Below are 20,993 nucleotides of genomic sequence, written 5' to 3'. Positions count from 1 at the left end.
AGCACCTTTTGGCATACAGGAATGCAGGTTTGACCTCAGGCTGTCATGTGGATATTGGCAGGAGATTTGCACCAAAGGGTGAATGAATTGTGCTGTAAAGGATGCAGTTTTTGAAGACCTTCACAGACTGCGAAGAGGATCTGGCTAAGGCAGGATTATAGGGGGGAGGTGGGGCACAGAGCAGCTGCAGATGACTAGGGAGCACCTGGACCGTAGTTTCAAGGAAGGGCTGTGGGAGGGTGGGGGGTAATGAGGAGCAGGGAGAGCAGCCTTCCAGGCTTCATGTGCATGATTCACATGTGTTAAGAAATACCTTGTTGTTGTTGTTGACCCAACCCAGATATGAGTACCACTGGGCAGATGGGACCAACATAAAGAAACCAATTAAGTGTTCTGCACCAAAGTACATTGATTACCTGATGACTTGGGTCCAGGATCAGCTGGATGATGAAACGCTATTTCCTTCCAAAATAGGTAAGGTAAATAAGTAACATTTAACAATGTGTTTGGATTACAGTTGTACAGGATTATACAAATCTTACAGCATTGAAAGGTCTCCTAAATGACTGACAAGTAGAGCAAATTTTAAAATATACATTACATATATAAAAGCACTTTTATCACTAAAGATAAAATTGATGCAGTAGTACATGAACTCTGAACCATGTGTTAATACTTACATACATAATATGTTATTAAATATTTATAACAGTTCTCAATGTGGGAAGTACTGTTTCCATTTAATAACGCTGTTAATCAAATCTGTTGATTTTACATTTTGAACGGTAAGTTTTTACCTTAGAAATAACTGCATAAGCAGTAATGGCTACAAACTGGCAGCTTTCTGATGTAGGGAAGATGTTTGGTCCTCAGGAAGGACTTCTCCTAGGCTTTACCTCCAAAGAAGCTGAATTGCTTCTTTGATCTTAACTTAATGATTTATTTTCTTTTCAAGTGAAAATGAAAGATGTACATTTTAAAGAGGTTTCTTTCGGAAGAGCTGGAGGAAAATAATGGTCTGCCAGCAGTTTGGAAACAATAATAAGAATGAAACTCTGCTTCTAGAGGTGTGAAGGACTGTTCCAAAGCTCCTAACTGGCAGGTTTCCAGTGCACCATTACTGTTAGGCTTATGATCATTGTGGAAAAAAGAACAGAGATCTCTTAATTGCTTTTATTTTGTGGAGACTTTCTGAAGCATTTGACACATTGTCAGTAAGTCTCTTCAGAAAAGCAGGTGTACCTGTTAACATCAAGGGGCAATTGTTTTAACTTGTAGTTAAGCAGATAAGCAGAGAAGGCTTTAAGAAGATGCCTTTCTGCAAGGTTGCAATTCAGAAAGAGACTTAAAGGCCAACAGTGGGTAACCAACTAAATATGGACTTCCCATGTGATGCAGCAGCCGGTGAAGGAAATGTAATGTACATGTAAGCAAGGCAAGCTTAAGTAGGAGTATGAAAATTTTACTGCTAGGGTTTTAAAGTATTGGTGGAATAATAATTGGCATAGAGCACCAGCTTTAGCCTCTGGCCTTCAGAAAGGACTTCAGTGGTTGGAAAGACTGCAGGAGAACTGAGCTGACTGGGGAAGCTGCTCCCTGATGACAAACTAGACAGGTTTAATCTTTTTAGATGGCTGATGCATATCTTTCCTAGCCTGCGGATGTGTCAAGAGATTATTGCTCCCAGGAGCTGGTTGCTGTTTCCTAACCAATTTTAATAAAACTTGTGCACGACAAAGGTCTGCTGTTGGGTTGTTTTCATAGAAATGACTGAAAAAAGCATGTTTCAGAGTACTTAGGCGGTCATGCAAGCATTCAGTAGCCTCTGGCTAAGGGATGGTGTGAGCAGGGTGGAAAGGAGGACTCTTTAGCTGGGCACAAGACAGGTGGAAGAGAACCTATTTCTGATTCCAGTTCATCCAGGAGAAGCGTTAAAACTCAGTGGCTGATACCAAAGGTGATTTCAGTTACCTACTCAAAGGTATCTGGTGTCCCTTGGAGTATATACCCTGTGGTATCTTGGACACATGCGCAGGGCCCCTGATGAGGCTGAGAGCCTGCAAGAGGCTTCCCTTTTTCAGCATTGGCACTCAGAGGCCAGGTAGATGCTTGGAGGGCACCTACAAGCACATTAGATACCTTTGTTTGGGTATCTGAATCGTGCCAGAATGGGAGGAAGATTCTTTCTCAGAGAAGGCTCTTCAAGGAACTCAGCTGAGGCATAACAAGGTTTAGTAGCTGGAAGCTGAAGCGAGGAGGCTTCAGCATAGAAACATTGTCAGATTGTCTTGGTAAAAGTTCAGGAGCTACTGGTCTGCTGAAGGAAGGGAAACATCCCCTGTGGTCTTTCAATGAGCTTGTGGGTGTGCTTCAGCCCAAGTACATTGGTGTGATTTATAGATTAATTGCTGAGTGAAACAGAGCAGCCCTTCGTGTGCAAGACGTAGGGTTCGGTTATAGTGGCTTTCAAAAGACATGACCATGGCATGGGCGTTGGAAAATAAGCCATCTGTTTTCTTACTTGTAGGTGTACCATTCCCAAAAAATTTCATGTCAGTGGCAAAGACAATTTTAAAGCGGCTCTTCAGAGTTTATGCTCACATTTATCACCAGCACTTTGATCCAGTGATCCAGCTACAAGAAGAGGCACACCTCAACACTTCTTTCAAGCACTTTATATTTTTTGTTCAGGTACGTGTGGCAGGAGCATTATGGTTACAGGTATATTGTGGAAAAAGTGATGTTCCAAAGTAATGCCCCTTCAGTTTTGTAACAGCTGGTATGTTCATAGGAGAATCGATACCTCCAGGACCCTAAGCTAGTGTCTTATCCCATATTTATGTGTATTTACTGGTAGAAGCTTTCAAGAAATGTAAAAGTTCTCAGTTTCCTATAAAACTGAATACTGAAAAGTGTTCCCTGTCAAATGGTACAGTAGAACAGGCATTCCTAACGAAAGAGGGAGGATGGCATCAGAAGCCAGATTGAAAAGCTGCAAAGCTTCAAAGCTACATTTTTCTTTCCCTTTTTTCCCCTTTCACCTTTTTCCCAAGAAAAAGAGCATCTTCTTAACTTTTCTTCCTTTAAGTGGGAAAAAAAAGCTTCAGGCAGTTGAGCACTGCTATTCAGGTAATGGCAGGCAGAAAATACGGCAGTGGCAAAGCCTGGGCTCTAAAAGCCTCCTACCAAATAACTTCTGTCTGAATAAGACTTCTCACCAGAGCTGTATGTATAAAACCCTGTCTTTCTCCTCATCCTTGTTGCAGGAATTCAACCTTATTGATAGAAGAGAACTTGCACCTCTTCAAGAACTGATTGAAAAACTCACCTCTAAGGACAGATAAAAGAAAAAGGATTTCTTGAAGTCACTTGTTTCTTTAAGCAAGCGTGTGGTATTTGGTTTTTGTTCATTTGTTTTTTTTTTTAAAAAAACAAAACAAACCCCTGAGCTGTTACTTCAAACAGCCAAATCCACTTTCTGTGCTTTTATTGGGGGAAATCTTTTCTCTGTTAGTGACACGTGGTAAATAGCTTTTTTAAAAAAAATCTTATTTTTCATCATTATTATTCATTGTGGAATTTTAGGAGGTGCTGAGTGTTTGTAAAGGAAATGTGCTTGGTTAGGGGATTGACTCTGCTGGTGGATGGGTTCTGTATCGTGTCAGTGGTAGCCCATTCTTATGAAGTCCCTAAAAGACTTGCTTACATTCTCTAAGTGCCTTGGCAGACTCACTTCTGAGGTGCAAAGCACATACAATACTGAACATTGCTGGAAACAGAAAATACAAACTAACACCCAGGACACTTACTTGTTTTAGGGAAAAAGAAAATATATGCTTACACTAAAAAAAAAAGCCATAACTTGCTGAAATCAGTGATCTCCAGCTTTTAATACAAATATCTGTCTTATTTTTTTAGAGATTAATATAAAATTTTTCAAAAGTAGGTATTTCTTATAAGGAAAAGCAATGGTGGAGTTTTGGTTGCTAAAGCAGAGTGATGAAGGTGTGTCAAAATGACAACTTGTGCTTAGCAAGTGGTTACATGTCTGTTGCCATTGCTTTGGGCTTTTCATAGCTGCTTTTATTTTTTTAACAGGGAAGCATCCACTGGGGTCTGTCACTTTGGTGAAGATTCCTTGCATTTGCCAAATGAACAGTTAGTTTGCACAAATATGGTTAGAAAAAATAGTTAATATTAAACAAAAAGTGCACTGGGGTAATAGTAAGAAAGATATGGCTTGAAAAATAATAAGTGAAATAATGTTTCTAAGTAAAGAATAAAAAACCTGGTTAAGAATAAAATCCTGTAAGTTAAGAATAAAAAGCTCCATGGAGGAGCTCTGGTGGCCAGTGTTTTCTGTGGTAGGAGATATATCTTGGAGGAAATAACGATTCCGTGGACCACTTTGGGTTTACATTGGCATGATGGGTGTTCTCCTCCACTTAAAATTGCAGCCCGTCCCCAAGGAAGAACAGCAGTTCGGAAAAGTAACAGGAATGTACTGGTGGATTGTCAGTGCTTTGTCATTTGGTAAGTGCATCTTCTGGTTCTGAGAAAACCAAATCAAAATGTGGCCTTCCCCCACTCGGTTCATGTCTTTGCCTCTCCAGCCTTATGTTTTCTCAAACCAGATACTGGAACGGCCTGGGAGAAGTTGACCTCCAGAATGATCCGCAGGCAGTGACTTGGGTATTCCTGCTGAAATTCTATCATCAGTCAGGTTTCCCATTGCAGAAGCCCATATGAGTAGCTCTTGTTCATTTATGTATCGTCAAAGCCATCGTGTTTTGGATTCAAAGAAATCTGTGCTAGGTTCTTCAGTGTGCTCTCCAGTAGTACCAGTGGTTGCCAGAGTACATGAGGTGGTGGTGGTTAATGGTGCCAGGCTTTTGCTAGATTGTGAGTACACAAACCACCAGTTTTAGACTTCAGTGACAAAGACCTTAACTGACTGGCATATGCTCGACTGACCTTGAACCTCTAAACTTTACAGGTGAAGCCACAGTTAGCATGTGAGAGAAGTTGAGCTTACATTTTGTACACCTTTGCTTGACTGAAAATGCTGAATAAAGGGGAAAATACTGTGCAGCAGCCTGTGAAATATGCAAGTGGCTGTGAGTACAGCCCTCTGACGAACATCTAAGCACAGTAATAAACATGTACTCATTTGAGAGACTAGAATTACTACTTGTGTGTTAACATGATATATTTCAGAAGGGTATTTTAAGAACTATGATACCTTCAACAGTTAAATTCCTGGTTTCCTTAAACTGCTTCCTGGAGAAGCGATTTAATGGTTTGTTACCTCTTCAGTCTCTCTTTTCTTTCCTCCCTGGACAGACATGACAACAATTGAGAGCACCCACTACTGAGCTAGAAAATGGCATTATGTGCTTGTTTCACTGCATTCAGGTTTGGCTACAGTAATACTAGACAGCGAGGCTGCTTGCAAACCACCTGCAGTTCAGCATTTGTCTTGAAGACAGCCCTTGGTTTCATTCAGAACTTCATTACCATTCAAGAAGATGTATTGTGTTTGGCTCCTTGGCAGATCAATGTCATTGCCCATTATAATCTCCTCAAAGGACAAGTGAAATGTTCAGTTGTCCTTATGTTTAATTTTTTGATATCATACAGCATTACCAAGTTTTCTTAATATGCAGATGTCAAAGGAAGGAGCTTTTATATGGTGGTTTCCTTGAATGTTGGGATTATATTGGAGTTACCTTAGTCCACGCTGAATTAAGCTGATGATGCAAAAACAGCTTTCCCTCAAGTATTTTAACAAACTCCTAATTTAAAAAAGGCTGAGTAAGGTCTTATCCCTTCTCAGCCGGTGAGGATCTTGCCTCTCCTGTGTGCAGGACTCCGGTCATGCAGGAAGCCGAATTTAAGAGTGTGCTTCTGTCTGAGGAGCATCTAATGACTGAAATTCCCCGCTTACAGAGGCATGAAGAGTGCTGAAGATGCAGTTTGATATTAAAAAGTCCTGTAAATTTTCCTGTGAAAACTGCTTTGCTGAGTTGAGTCAGTGCTGCTGGAGAGGCTGTGTGTGCATGTTCCCTGTGCTGATAACACTTGAGGGGAGCCTTCTGACCCATGCTAGAGCTCAATTTATCACAGCAAGACACAGGAGAATGGCAGAAGCCTGCTCCAATGTGCTAAATGGGAGATAACCCCCATTAGATTTGAAGCTGTCAAGCTGTCTCATTGGTTTGGTGTCATGTACCAGCAAGAAACTCGAGAAAAATATTTAGAAGTGTTAGGATTTGCTTGGAGTGATACCAGTGCAGTAGCTCTCTTTTTTGGCATACTTCTGCTCTGGAAAGTGTTTTTTTTCCTCTTTTAAATAGCCAGTTCTAGAAATTGAGAGGCATCTGGTGCAGTTCAGCCAGTCAGAATTAGAATTTCTTATGCAAAAAATGAGTCTCATGTGGATAGTGTGTTCTTTGGATTTAGTATCTGGCAGTAGAAAACCCTGTTACAGACTAGTTCCTAGGACTGTAATAAAAGCTTGGAGATCATGATTTGCCTGACAGCTGTATTAACACATTGTTTAATTATACAACAACACTTGAAAATAACAATACTGAAGACATGTATGCAGCATTTGGGATTTAGTATCCCTGTGCTGTTTATATTTGCAGCTTTTTGCTTCAGAAAGGTGTGGGACCAGAAGCTGATGCATGTTTACACTCTTGAAGCAAGGGCACATTGAAATGCTAAACAAAAGTTGCCATGATGTACAGATGGAGTCTGAGTGGAGTGAATGTGTTGATAAAATAGTGCATTTACTGGGGGGAAAGGAGAGAGCACCCTCTTGCCTCCCAGATAAACCCCAGAGAAATGAATCCTGAACAAACCCTGCGCTGCTCCAGGCCACGTTAAAGCAGACTGTGGTGTCATCAAACTAAAACTGAGCTTTGCTGTCACTGGGAACGGAAGGTGATGGTGGGGTTGAGCCAGGCTGGGCTGCCAGTGCTGCCTGAGGCCTTCCCATGTAAGCGGGTCCTTAAATCCTATGGTTTGTGGTGGTTTCCGGCCACTGGCATCTTGGAGCAGATCAGTGACTTTAGTGGTAACTTCAGGAGGTTCATCTACCTCGAGATGGGATGGGGAAGGCGCTGCCAAGCGGGTCAAGTTGAGCCACCGCTGCCAGTGGTGGCACTGCTGAGGTGGTGTGGATACGTCACGTTCTAGTCTTTCAAACTCAAGGCAGGGATTCAAGTTAATCATGCACATAAAAAATAAACCCGCCATGTTCTGCCATTGCAGGTAGCTGAATGCTAGCGGAAGGGAGAAAATAGGTTTCCATGGGCAGGTGGCCCATCTGCAAGTATCAAGTTTCTTTTACTGCTTACTATGCAATGTAGAGCTTTGGACTTTTGCTTTTACTTTATGCTAGAGAGGAGCACTCTCCTTACTCAGTATTTAGGAACTGAATACTCTCCCAGTCTGCCTGACATGCATGTAACAGGTAAGGATACCTATTTGCTGCTATGGACTTTACTTACCTTCCAGATTTATCACCTTCCCTTCATGTGGAACCACCAGACACAATTTCACTCTAAACGCATCCCTTTTGGATAGTTGTTTCTTCTCTCACTGCCCTCTCACCCTTCCTACCTGCTGGACTGCTCTGTTACTGTATATAAACCACCCCCTTTCCACTGGGCTATTAAAAAGCTGTGGCTCGAACACAGGCTCTTTGCTTTCCTTTCACTAAAAGATTCCCTGTTATGACAGGTCCAGTTTCTTCACTGCTGATACCAGTTATTTTTTTCCAAGCTGCACTATTAAAACCACTAGCAGTTTTATGGATGCCCTCATCATTCCCTGGATATCTTCTCTTCTAGGATTGATTATTTTAAGTGTTAAATCTTTTGATTTTCCTGCTTTCCAACTCCCTAAAGTGTTCATAGAGTATTGTATTTTTAGGGGAAATTAATTTTTATAGCCACTAAACTATAATCATTATTTTTGTACATTTGCAACTTGGAACATTTTCCAGAGATGTGTTGCTGAGGAAACATACATTTCCAAGGCTTGTGGTACTACTTGGCTACACTGTGGTGGTGTTACTTAGTACCTAGAGGCACATGCCTTGATGTGCCATGCATGAGAGAGGAGAAGGCAATAAAGTGAATAAGGTTTCAATAAAAGGCCATTTTTGAAGGCAAAAAAGAAATTGGAGATGATGAAAGCAACACTAACCTTTTCTCCTCCTTTAGAATCGTGAAATATATGGGATAAAATGTGTTGTAAATTACAGAGTGCAAGATGAGAACCCTTACTGTGAGCTAACCGTGCCAATACCGCTTCCGCTGGTAGTCACTGATCAATATTTTAGTTTTAAATAAGAACAGCTTTTAATTACAAAGGAAAAAAGTTGAATGTCTGAAAATCTGCGCTATGTTTATTTGAGAGTTGTAAATACTGTATACAGATTGTTGTATGTGATGGGACAGAATATTTAAATTCTAGGTTTTTTTCAATGACAAGCTGAAGGCTGTTTATAAGAGAAAATAAATAGCTATGTTTGACCATGATTGTCTTGATTTCCTTCTTGAACCTGTTTCTAAATTATCTTCTCCTTGTAGATAGCTGGTTGGTTTTTTGTTGTTTTTTTTTTTTTTTTTTTCCCTGTATATTGTCCATATATGAACATTATTACACCTAGAAATCTGATATCTGTAATTGCGTTGTTGGAATCTGTGAATGTTTCTATTGCAGGCAGACACCATAGCAATAAACGAACCTGAGACAGTGCCGTATTTCATGACCTGAGTCAACCCAGTGTGGATGGAGTTGGTCTGGGATACCAGATCACGGGTCTGCCATGGTTTTACCTAGGCACTGATCCCCAGGGCCATTAGAAAGGTTTGCAATGCGCTGCCTCAGGTCACCACTTTTCCCAAAATCCAGACTGCTTTTGGCCCTGCTTTGCAGCATAGGCACCTTTTCTTATTCTTTCCCCTTCTTTCTTTCTCCCTAAAGCCTCTTACGACCCTGCCAGTCCCAGCACTCTAGGTTTCCTATTGCCATCCGATTCCCTCTGCCTTCTCTCCTCATGCGCGTACCTGTGCTGAGTCTCCTCTTGCCGGCACCCGATGAGTGGTTTGTGCCATTGGCTTGGAAAGGTGGTGGAAAATCTCACATCTTCTGTTAATCCCCATGTCTTGGGGTTGGGGATGTTTGAGGGACCGTGCCAGGAGTGGCTCGTACACCGTTTTACACCAGCGTGGGTGCTGGTCACGATTCCCTTCTATTGATAGGAGGGGTTTTCCCTGTTGAACTTTGACCCTCAGGAACCAAGATAGCGCTATGCTGGGATGGTATTCTGGGAAGCACTTAGTCAAGTGCGGGGTCAGGGGGTGATTGGGGGTTTTCAACTGTAAACAAGTGCCTCGGTCCCTCTTAAATCCAACCTGCGTGTGACTTCTGATATGTTTCTGCGAGATACTGAATTCGTGGCAGCACCCGCTCTCCTCCCTGCGCCTCCTGCTCTGGCTGCCGCCAGTTTGGTCTGAGCGAAGCGTCGCCCCTGGGCAGCGCCTCCTGGGCGGGGGCACATCCCGCTCCCTCCGCTGGGGCGGGGCCGGCGGCTCCCGGCTGGGGTGCTGCCCGCCGATCGATGCGCTCCGTTCCTGCCGCAGATCCGCAGCGCTGGGCTCGACCGCCCTCCCTGCCACCCGCCTCGGTCCTTGCCGCCAACCGTACGCAGTTTCGCGTGACGCCTCTCGAGCCCTCCGCGCGCCAGATTCGAACGCGGGCGCAAGCTCGGCGGCCGTTATTTCCGTTGGCGGTCTCGCGCGCTGCTGGCCCCTCACGCCGCGGCTGCTGCCTGCCATGGCCACTCCTCCCAAGCGCGGGCGGCTGGAGGACAGGATCAAGAAGATCGCGGTTGAGGGAAACATCGGTGAGTCGGGCCCGCCGCCATCTCTCCCTCCCTCCCTCCCTCCCTCCTTCCCCCATCCCCCATCCCTCGTTCCTTCCTTTCCTACTTTCCCTCTCCGAGCGACCTCCCTCCTTTCTCCCTCCTCACCGGGCTCTTCGTCACCTGTGCCCTGCGAAAAAGACATTTCGTGAGGTAATGAGGTGTGAGTCACGCCGGCGCGGTGTGTTGTGCCGACAAGCCTGCCGGTAACGTTGATAACTTTGTTGGCACCGTAGGAATTAATGAATTGATGCTATAAAAATGGGGGGATGGAGGGGGGGGGAACTTTCTACTTGAGGGTTTAGTTTATTCACCTCGTTAAAGATGCGTTGGAGTCTTGGATGAGACTTCTCTCACAGCCTTTCTGACTGTAGGGTGGAACACCGGTGTCAGTGCAGACTGTCGGGTCAAACTTGTCACGTTCAAGACTCCTAATGAGCAGCAGAAGCCTGTTATGAAGAGCAGGAGTTAGGGGCTGTTCATAAGACACTCTCCTCTGTTTGTTTTGGTGGTTTTGAGGGTCTTTGTTTTGGGTTTTGTTTGGTGCTTGGGGTTTTGGAAATTTTTTATTTTTTATTTATATGGTTTTGGGGTTTTTTTTTTGCAAGAGGATGTGCTTAAAATCGAGGACCCGACTTTGAAGGCTGTCAGCTCATTTACTGATCCACTCTGTGGCAATTGATAGCGCCAACTGTTGGCCTCTGTCAGCTTCAAGTGTCTCTCTTTAAATTTTCCTGAGCTTATTGACAGATTAATGACAGATGAATGACTTGCATGGGTCATGGGAACCCTTGCATGGGAAGTGACTAGTAACGCACCTTGGTATCTCCATTTGAGAAACTGTCACTTCTGCTTTATGTTTCTTTCAACACTGCTTGCCTTTTTTGTGGGGTTTGTTTTAGATTCCTAAGGTAACTTGGAAGGCTGTAACTCCATGCCTGAGATGGGACCACTCGGTATCCTTAGAAACTTAAGACTTGGTGTTCTAATTGCAAATATAACTTTTCATAATGTAGATAACTGAGCTGGGCTGAGACATCTTGTTGTTTTGTTGTTGAATTGGCTATTGGTGTGGTATACAACCAAAAAGAAAAACCTGATGCTCACTGAGTTGTTGATCTGTGGTACTGGATGGTCTCTGATGCTTGACATCAAGTCAACAATACATGGGTGTCGGAGACGTCCTTATGGGACTTGAAACTGGAGTTGTATAGTGGTTAAATAATGCCACTCTTCCTTGTGAATGTGGATTTTAACTGCTGTTTTTCCTGCATGCTTTGTCTACAGCTGCAGGGAAATCGACGTTTGTGGAGATTCTCAAACAAGCTAATGAAGAATGGGAAGTTGTTCCTGAGCCTATAGCAAGGTGGTGCAATGTTCAGTCCAGCTCTGAAGAGGATTGTGAGGTATGGCACAAGAAACTGAGGTTTCTTTTTAGAAACAAAAAAACCCCAAACCCCAGTTGTATGTTCTCCTAATTTCAGAAGACCAGTACATATGATAGATGAAGTATGTTAGAAAACATATGTGATAGCCACTTTTTTCCTGATTCTTATTTCAGTATTTGAGTTCCTGTTTTTCAGTTTGCTTGGTGAATTGTAAAATAAATGTTATTCATAGTCAGGATATAAATGATAAAAGCTGTAAAAGCCTGTTCTATGTATAAAAGCAAAGGATGGGAAAAAAGAGAGTACTAAAGTTACTTTATCAACTGTGAATGGGCAGAGGGTTCTCTAGGTGACCCTGAAGGTGTCTCTTAAAATGTCTAGGAAATAACTAACTGTTAAATGGTTTGTAGTGGGTTTTTTTTCGAGTCAGCTACCTGTAATTTTGTTGGCAATCCAGCTCCTACCAAGTGGCCACTGTCCTGGCTGTGTGGAGCTTTTGAAGGACTGTAGATGATTTTCTTTTTTAGCTCTGGCGAAAAGTACAATGTGTTTTGGTGAACTTAAGTGGAAGCTTTTAATGGAGATGTGACATTCTATGGTGTGGAATATCCCATTGGCAGCTGGGGTCAGCTCTTCTGGCTCTGTTCCTCTCAGCTTCCTGCCCACCCCAGCCCACTTGCTAAGGGGCACAGTGGGAAAGGGAGAAAGGCTTGAGGACATTATAGATGACTCCTGAAATTAGACAGGAGACACAAAAAGGTTCCTAAGAACAAGACAATGCTCGGTGTTAAGCTGTTTGTGGATGTGTCTGTGGGTGTCTTACACTCTTTTCTGCCTTGTCAATAGCCTGTAATGTTCTTGCTGTTGTCTCATTCACACAGTACCAGCAGCAGCTGCCATAGAACAGCACAGGACTGCACACCAGCTTGGTGGTATGAATACTGTACAGCCCAAACAATAGGCCTTTGTTTTTTCCCCTTTTCCTTCCCCTTTCTGACAAGGGTCCTCTGACCTGTGAGAGGTTTGCTGTAGCTGTATCCTCTCTGCTTGATGACAGAGTAGGGGAGCATATCCTGGTTAGTGGAACCAGGCTGTGTCCCCTGATTCTAGCAGGCTTCTGTCCTGTGCCAGCTGGGACTCTTCCAAGCAGTTCCCAGGTAGGTTTGGGCAGTAGAATAGCCCAGGGCTCTGCTGACAGCGCACTGCACTTAGGTGTGTCCTTCTGGAGACTTTGGAGGTGGTGTGCTATGAACAGTCCTCTAGGATGCTGCTTGGCCAGTGTCAGAGCATGGTGCTGGGCATATTTGCTTTACTACCGCAAGTATCATTGCAGGGAATTAGAGGCGAGGATGAAACCTGGAATTCAAGAATCTTTTGAAAATATGTCAGTATTCGGACTTAGTGTTAATGTAACAAAAAGATTCAGACAGAAGCAGTTGTCTTTGGTAGACTGGGGTTTTGGTATCCTGAGTCACACAGCTTTCTGTTTCCGTGAGCTTCAGTGGTTCTCTCAAGGTGTTGGATCTCCATTGTGGGCTGAGGAAGATCTTTGCTCTGAAGTCTGTTCTGAACCTCCTAGGTAAGGTGAGAGGTCTGTCAGTAGCTGTTACCATAGGAAGAACTGTAATTAATAGATGAAAAACCAAAATAAGGCTAGTTTTAAGCTCACACTTGCCAGAGTAAGAGGAACATGGATTTTTCTACCATGTTGTTGACTTTTTGTACTGATAGGATGTTTTTTTTTTTACCTTGTAAAGAGTGATCAAAGTGTTTTGGTACTTGGGTGTGTTGGCATTGTGTTTTGCAGAGAACTGCTCATTTCAGCTCAGTGCCATAGGAGTTGCTCTGGCATTTATGCCTTGTATTACAAAGAGGGTTGAGAGGTAAATGAAGCAGTTGTAAACCTGAAGTAAATGCTGAACAGCTTTAATGTTGTAGAGCAATTCTGTTTCACCTTAATTGCCCACCTTCTTCACTTAAGGGGTCTCTGTATTTGTTAACAACCAGGAGCTGACCACGTCACAGAAGAGTGGCGGAAATGTGCTTCAGATGATGTATGAAAAACCAGAGAGGTGGTCTTTCACTTTCCAAACATACGCGTGCCTGAGCAGGATCCGGGCTCAGCTCAGGTCCCTTGATGGCAAGCTGAGGGAGGCGGAGAATCCCGTTGTCTTCTTTGAGCGATCTGTCTACAGTGACAGGTACTTTGGACTGGAGTCCTTCAAGCAAACATCAGAATTCTCCTAAGTAAAACTACTGGTTAGAGGGTTTGTAATTTTGTTGTATATCCTCAATTAACAGGATGTGTAGTTTCTCATTCTTTGAGGGTAGGTTTTTTATGCTTTGTGCATGCATGTTTCTCTCCAAAGAAAGGAGAGGAGCAGGCATCAAGAAAAGTCACAAACAATTTCTTCCATTGTCACTTACCCTTGTTTTCTTTTATGGTCCTTGATTACAGCTATTTCATAGTGCTGTACCCTGTGCTCCTGCGTTCGGAAGGTTAGAGTTGATAAGTAAGAAGGTTAGATTTTATGTCTGAGATGCCAGTGTTACTGATTCTTGTGGGCACATCTCTGGCCAGCTCTAATGGACGTAGAGGATGAGGATACCGGCTGTTTATTTCCACTCCAAGCATACCTCAAAGAAGTTGCAAAATTACTATGCTCAGCTTCTTCTCTACTTACAATACAGTACTTCAGGCAAACAAAGCAAGAACTGTGTTCAAGCTAACTTCTGTTTCCATAACTATTATGCGTTCACAGGTACATCTTTGCAGCCAATTTATATGAGTCCGATTGCATGAATGAAACTGAGTGGACTATTTACCAAGACTGGCACTACTGGATGAATCAGCATTTTGGTCAGAGGTTGGCGCTGGATGGCATCATTTATCTCAGAGCCACTCCCGAGGTGTGACCTTACAGAAAACGAGAGTGCATGTTCTGTGCCTTGCCTGTAAAATTTGATCTTTGTTTATGCTTCCATAGGATTTTTTGTTTGTTTGGTCGGTTTTTTTAAGTATAGTGTTTAACTATGATTTAGACCTTTTTTATGATAACAGAATAATGTGCTTGCAGTCAACTCCAGTAAGGTCATAGTTGTGTGTCACTGCATGTCACTGCGTCTTTGTTTTCAGGATTGCTTCGGCTGTCTCAGGCAAAGAAACAGTTGAAAAATGCTTGTTGAAATGTGATATTCTTAAAATCTTGAGCTGCCTTTATCTTTCTCTGTAACGGTCCTAATGATTCCAGTTTAGTTCAGGTTGCAATATTCCCCTGATGGCTACAGTGCTTGAGTTATGACTAATCAGTCTGGAAATACTTAAAAGGATATTCTTTCAAATGAAGCCTGTTTATTTTTTAATAAAATGTGATGATAATGGTTTTCTAATTATAAAAACAGAATACATGGCAAGAGTAAACCAGAAAATACCACTGGAACTGGAAACTACAGTTTCTCTGAGAGCTTTCTTGTTAGGCTTGCTATTGAGGGCTTTTTTTTTTTTTTTTTTTAAGTAAAGAACATGTATTTAAACAGGAAAATACAAGAGTTTTAAACAGTTTTGATTTGCTTCTTATTGAAACTCTGGATGTGTTCAGGACAGGAACAAATGATATACTACATGGGCAAACTGGTTTCCTAAGAGTATGAAATATAGAATGAGATTGTGTAATGCCAGTCTGTGCTCTTTTCATGCAATACACAGGTACCCCTTCTTTTAATAAAAAGCTTACTTGAGACTTTATTTGTAGTGGAGAAATAACATGATACATTTGCTTGGGTCCCCCTTTGATTTTGACTGTAGTCTGGGCTTCATCAGCTGAACATGGCATAGTGTTTCTATGCTAGTAAGATAGTTAACAAGTTGAATATTCATCTCTGGCAGAGAGTGGTATATTGAGCACAGTAGGAAGGGTTGGCAAAAAAAACTTTCACAAACTAGACTTTCTCTGCAGAAACAATAGTTTTTTAAATTATTATCTTTTGCCTTTAGAAATGCTTAAATAGGATTTACTTGCGTGGAAGAGATGAAGAGCAAGAAATTCCCATTGAATATCTGGAGAAGCTTCACTATAAACATGAAAGTTGGCTTCAGCATAGGACACTGCGGTAGGGTTTGTTTAATGGTTACTTAAGGATGGATAAATCTTTGTAAGGATGTTCCATAATGCATTTTCCACCAGTGAAACTTCAGTTTTTCGTATAATATGTAAAGTTAAACTCTAGAAATATTTCTATCTGTAGTTCTTTAGTAGTACTGGCTTGACAACATGTTAATTATCACTAGGACACGCAATGTGCCTTGAGTTCTCTTTACATAGAACTCTGAATAGCAGAGGGCTCAGCTGAGCTAATTTAATATGCAGTTAAATTTAACTTTAGGTGCTGGGGGAAAAGAATATTTGTGAATCAGTCATGTATTTTAGGTGCCACTGTAAATTCAAGCTGCTTTATATTCAGAGTTTGTGGCTGTAGTTTATATGTGCAGTTCTCATGGGATTCTTAACAAGGAAAATGCTGACAGAGACTTGAACAGTGGGTACTTGTTTTCAGCTACTAACATTTTCTGTGTTCCTATCCTAATAAAGAACGGATTTTGAGTATCTCCAGGAAATACCTATTTTAACGTTAGATGTTAATGAAGACTTCAAAGGCAAAAAGGACAGATATGATCACATGACTGAAAAGGTAAGATTTCATAAGCAGAACAAACTGATGAGTGAGGTTTGTTGCCAGCATGTCAAAAGGAATTCAGTACACTTCTTGCACCCCGAAGCGTAGCACTGTTTGAAGTCAAACTAGGCTTAGAACCTGTGGTTCTTTGTGGTATTTCCTACATAAAATTTCCATTAAAAAAAAAAAAAAAAGAAAAAACAAAGGGGAGGAAATGTTTCAGGCATGTTTGAGAAGACTTTGACACTAGTAGATTTGTTTGTAAATGGAATTTTTATTTTAAATATCCGTCAACTGTTTGAAAGTCTTCCTTGTGTTAGGTGTGAAAGTTCTCACCTACAGGACTAGTGAATAAAAGAACTTTGGTTCCAGGTACTGTGAAAATACAGTACAAAACCAGGACAAGGGGAAACTGAAGGGTGAGTGTTCTGAACCCACAGCTGAATTCTGATCTGAAGCAATGAGCCAATGGCAAATGATTTTAGGTTTTGTAGATGTCTCTAGTTAAACGAAGGAAAGTATGGGCTGCCCTCTGTCCTGATTCACATGTCACAGCAAAGGGCAGTACAGCTGATGCAGGCAGGGATCCTTTGCTCTAAAAATACACTTCAGTGTATACCCATCAATTCTAAAATAGTCCTCGAGTTGCATTTGGATAGTGAACAGTCTTACAGCCTGCTGCAGTATTTTTAGCGTTCTTTATTAATTGGAACTATCATGAAAGCTTTTCCCTTCAGTTGTGCTCATGAAAGTGTTAGTCAAAATCCTCAAAAGCAGGGTCTGAAACTTGAGGCAGTACTTTTCAAATGTAGCTTTCTAACTTTGTTTGGGATGTAATGCAGAATATTCATCAGAAGCATTTTCTAGTTTTATTTGAAGGCATGGAAAAAATACTGTCTATTTGATATACAAAGAATTCAAGGTGAGGTTTGTGTTTGCATTAAGATCTAATCCTTATCACAAAAAGATGTAATATATATTTTAAAGCTAGGCCAAGCCATCAGCATTTTAGCTGTTCAGGTATTTCATATTTGAATCTTGGTGGGGTTCAGCTGAGGACAACTTGACTTTTATTTGAGTAGTTGCAATGAGTTACAGATCTTAGCGATGTTATGTGCACATATTTCTGCTCTTTGGAAATAAATTGTTTACCTCACAAGAAGACCAGCTTTGATCTCAGTTGATCCTCTGAGAAGTAGAACTGCTCATCTGATTAAAACCAGTCTTCATGGTATTTGCTCTTTTAAAGTTTGATACTTGATGGAATGATTGGACATCACAGCTGTGGAGTGAATATGCTTCCCATCTGCACCATGAGATAAGGCCAAGCCCAGGCACCTGTGTAGGAATTTTAGAGGATTTTACTTGTGCAGGGCTGTCAGGTTATCTGGGAGCAGCCTAAGCCCTGTGTTGGCTTTTTTTTTTTTTTTCCTGGCATTTCTAAATTTTCAAATTCCAAGTGGAGTCCCAGAACTGCTACACTCCTCATGAGGCTTGGTGCTTGGGCCTTCAGTGTATGCTCATGTGCAGTGGGGACCTAAAACCTGTCTGCTTGCTTCTTACCTCTGCTGTAACGCTGACATGCAGAGACCTGTCCTGAAACTATGCCTGGTGCTAAGCTTCATAGTGTACTACTGCTTTTGGTCCTTCCTGAAGTGGAGGGAGGCTTTCTCATAATACCTTCCCAGTTAGAGCGCTGGCACTGTTATGTGTTCCCTTCTCTCCAGGAAATCATTCTGACCTCTTATTTTTTTTGCCTCCTTGAACCCTCAGCTAGAAAAGGAAGGGTCACAGGTGGAGAACGCGATCCAAGATCTGTTTCCATTTCACATCAAGAATTTGGACTAAAAGCTTACAGATGCGCTCTGTGTATGAGAGCTCTGCCAAAGGGATAGTACCATGTTCTTTAGTACTTTGTCGACTCCTTTCTAGGCAGTAGTCTAGCTTGAGGGGACAGAGAGGAAAATGCTCCCAGTTCAGGCTGTATTGCAGCTAGTTGCTAGGATGTTCTTGAAACTGGGAGATAAGAGTTCTGTGTTCCTTGGGTCTTGTTGTATTTTAAAAAAGGTGGTCTGGCCCTTTCTGCTGTATATTCCTACCCCAAGTCTGTAAAGGGAGGGATAATTACCCTTTTGGGAAGGGGGTATGACAAGGCAGCACATGTATATATGGCAAGAAGCAAGTTCTCTGCATGTTGTCTTCCTGCCACCTTTGGTAGTGACCTGAATTTAAGATGTTGTCTGAAGTGACCACACACTTAGGAGTGTAATGGTAGCATGCTGCCTGGTTTGGATCCTGTTCTCATGCCATTGCATGGATTATTTAAGGTGCTTTGCTGTTTTTTGGTGCTCTCTGTGGGATCAGGGATTTCTGACTCAGGGTTCTAGGTAGCTTTCTGTGGGCCACTTAATTTTTAGGTAGCTGTAGCCATTTGAACCACTATTCAAGTACTGGAAATGGAGTTCAACAGTACCTGAACTCTTTATGGAACTGTTCTATAGCATCAGATCTTTTTTCAGGAACTATGGTTTTGCTGGGTAGTGTTTGCTATCCTCAGATTCCAAGGAACATAGTAATTAGATACATTGGGTTGTTCATTGACGTGAAATGTGAGCAGTGTTCTGGCAGTGGGTGTGACTTGGTGTTTTCCAAATGCTGGTGTTTTGAGGTGCTCATTATCTTCCTCATGTTTAGGTTAGACTTGCTTTTAAGATAAATCAGTTGCGACATAGGGCCATAGTTTAGGACCATGGGAGGAATGAGCATCGTTCCACTGAGTGTGTCTCTGCACCTGCTAAATTACAGGTATCATGGCTGAAAAAGTTCTTGATGGACAAGAAATGGCATAGCTGAGCCTAAGATTCTTTTTCCCAGTTCCTGTTTCTGTAGGTTGTAGTAAAGCATAAGGCAATGGGGGGGTAAATGTAGTTGCTGTGCATTTCTGTTGATAAATACTTTGTTTGATTGACTATATTTGTTTCTTTTTGCAGGTCAAAGAATTTTTGAGCATGTTATAATCCTCTTTGAAGCACAGGCAGAGTCATACTGTTCCAAACATCTGCACGACCAAAGTCTGAAGTGCAGCTTCTGCTTTTATAGAAGGCCTCTGGAGAGGCAGGACTCAATACTGTTGATTTAATTGTGAGGAACAAACAAGCTTTGTGAATAGGAAATTATTAAATGAATCACTAGGTCTGTTCAATATTATATGAAGTAACACACACAAATTCTGAAGATACTCGAATTCCAAGAGTTCTCAAATGTTTTGCTTGTTTCTAATCAGACCATTAAGTTCTTCTGGAGTATTTCATTGTATTTTTTTAAATTTATTTTGTGCCCAATAGCTGTTTAATGTTCAAGAAGGTAGTGAGGTTTTAGATCTCTTGACTTTTTTTTTAGTGGAATTGACTTGTAATGGATGTCTTGTTCTGAGGAAGGAAAAAGTAAACCCCATTTTTGCTGCTGAGGGAATTTTAATATAACCTGGAGTTTTAAATTGGAAGATATAAGAAAATGTCATTTGACAGTTTTCATAGATGAAGTTCTGCACAGAATATACTGAAATAAACCGAATCCAAATGTGTCTGAAATGCTGTAGGTATCAAATGAGGTTTTGGTTGTATGCTGCAAATAAGGCTATTGAGAGGCTTTCCATTGTTCAGCATGTTTAGTCTGTTTTCCCAAGCTCTTAATACAACAGAGATGCTTTTGTTGTTGCTAAGTCGTCTTCTCCTGTGGAGGATTATGTTTGCTTGATGACTACCATAAAAGGAAGAACATTTTGCAAAAGTCCTCCATTTGTAAAAGACATGTTTCTAACTCTTCCCTTAATCACATTTTGGATGTCAGAGGTGGCTTCCTGCTTTTCTTCCAGCTTCTCCGTTTGTTCACTGGGCCTTCTAAGTGCCTACATGAGATCCAGCGATACTGGCAGTAGGCTGTCCCTGTCCTTTCTCATCCTCGTGTAGTAAGAAGGGGAGATTTTTGTGGAGTAGCTGCTGCTGTAGTGCATTGTGTCTTATTGACTGAGCCACTTTTGTTTCAGGTGCAGAAAAGACTACAGAATACACATCTCAACATGGTGTTTTATGAGCTGCTTTGTTCTGCTTTAAACATTTCTGGATGATTGCACAGTTGGCTTTTGAATGCCAAAGTTGATTGTAAAGCATTTTATTCTTTGCTGTGATGCCTGCGTTACCTGCGAATTTGAGATGCAATCTCAAATTCCTTTGTGGTTGGTATTGTGCTGGTGTGCTCTAACCCTTGACTGAAAAATAAAGGTGGTTGAAAAGACTCTTTCAGTGTTTGATAGTGTTGGCTCTCTTGTCTCATAAAAGAAATGATGTTGTAGATTGGAATGTCATATTGGTACAGCAAAGGAATTTAGGAGTATGTGTTCTCAGTGTGTTGGCTGTCCCAAGTCCTATAAGATTTCTGAAACACTGACTGGCTTCAGACTTTTTTTTATGTCTGGAGAATGTGTTTATGGGATAAAAATACAGGATTATATAAAATGTGTCATATGTATAACTTACTGATCAGTGAAAATGGTTGTGTAGTATTTATGTTACTGTGGAATGTATCAATAGTATGGTAGAAAGTCGTGGTTTGGACTTCCAGATTGCCTAGGAAAAGGAGAGCTTTTCAGATCTTTGCTCCAGAAATGAAGTGAGGTGGAATGGATGAAGATTGAGTTCAGATTTTCTTTGAAGTACAAAGCAGAAGCTTTTAAAACATTCTTGGCAACAGTCTGAACAGTAACAACTTACTTTGACTAACTGCAATTATTCCTACAATTTCAGTTGTCAAAATTGTGGATTTAATTACAGAACTGGAATGACAGTGCTCATTGACAGGAGTAAACAAGCCTGAGCTCTAATAGAGACTTCTTTCTGAACCCATCATAGTGCACACAGAAATTCTGTGGCAGGTTATCTTTACCTTTTCTTTACCTGTGATGTAATGAACTGCTCCACTACTTACCCTTTTGC

At 41.6% G+C, this 20,993-nt stretch overlaps 2 protein-coding genes across 5 annotated transcripts in view; both read left to right on the top strand.

The window, feature by feature from the left end:
* The window catches only part of MOB1B (MOB kinase activator 1B), a 38,989-nt gene extending 29,879 nt beyond the window's left edge, over positions 1–9,110 (top strand). For all 3 annotated transcript variants that reach the window (XM_080616019.1, XM_080616021.1, XM_080616020.1), the window contains 3 exons: positions 341–474; positions 2,528–2,691; positions 3,267–9,110. In XM_080616019.1, coding sequence (XP_080472145.1) covers positions 341–474; positions 2,528–2,691; positions 3,267–3,344 — 376 coding nt within the window. In that variant the 3' untranslated portion in view covers positions 3,345–9,110. The remainder of the gene's footprint in view (positions 1–340; positions 475–2,527; positions 2,692–3,266) is intronic.
* Positions 9,111–9,628: 518 nt separating this feature from the next.
* On the top strand, positions 9,629–20,277 carry LOC308220202 (deoxycytidine kinase). 2 transcript variants are annotated; one of them, XM_080615998.1, is made up of 7 exons: positions 9,629–9,922; positions 11,228–11,346; positions 13,336–13,529; positions 14,091–14,238; positions 15,323–15,438; positions 15,918–16,017; positions 18,993–20,277. In XM_080615998.1, the coding sequence occupies exons 1-7, from the start codon at positions 9,853–9,855 to the stop codon at positions 19,017–19,019; spliced, it is 774 nt and encodes a 257-aa protein (XP_080472124.1). In that variant the 5' UTR covers positions 9,629–9,852; the 3' UTR covers positions 19,020–20,277. The 2 variants fall into 2 exon arrangements, with proteins under 2 accessions (XP_080472124.1, XP_080472123.1); XM_080615997.1 differs by having other exon boundaries at positions 15,918–20,277.
* The last annotated feature ends 716 nt before the right edge of the window (positions 20,278–20,993 follow it).

Source organism: Psittacula echo (genome assembly GCF_963264785.1).
Source record: "Psittacula echo genome assembly, chromosome: 1".
In the NCBI taxonomy this organism is placed as follows: domain Eukaryota; kingdom Metazoa; phylum Chordata; class Aves; order Psittaciformes; family Psittacidae; genus Psittacula; species Psittacula echo.
This window is presented reverse-complemented; position numbering and strand designations above follow the sequence as displayed.

Coding starts and splice junctions, on each gene's coding strand:
- LOC308220202 (XM_080615997.1), top strand. CDS start 9,853: ATGGCCACTCCTCCCAAGCGCGGGCGGCTGGAGGACAGGATCAAGAAG. Junction 9,923..11,227: donor CGCGGTTGAGGGAAACATCG/GTGAGTCGGGCC, acceptor CTTTGTCTACAG/CTGCAGGGAAATCGACGTTT. Junction 13,530..14,090: donor CGATCTGTCTACAGTGACAG/GTACTTTGGACT, acceptor ATGCGTTCACAG/GTACATCTTTGCAGCCAATT.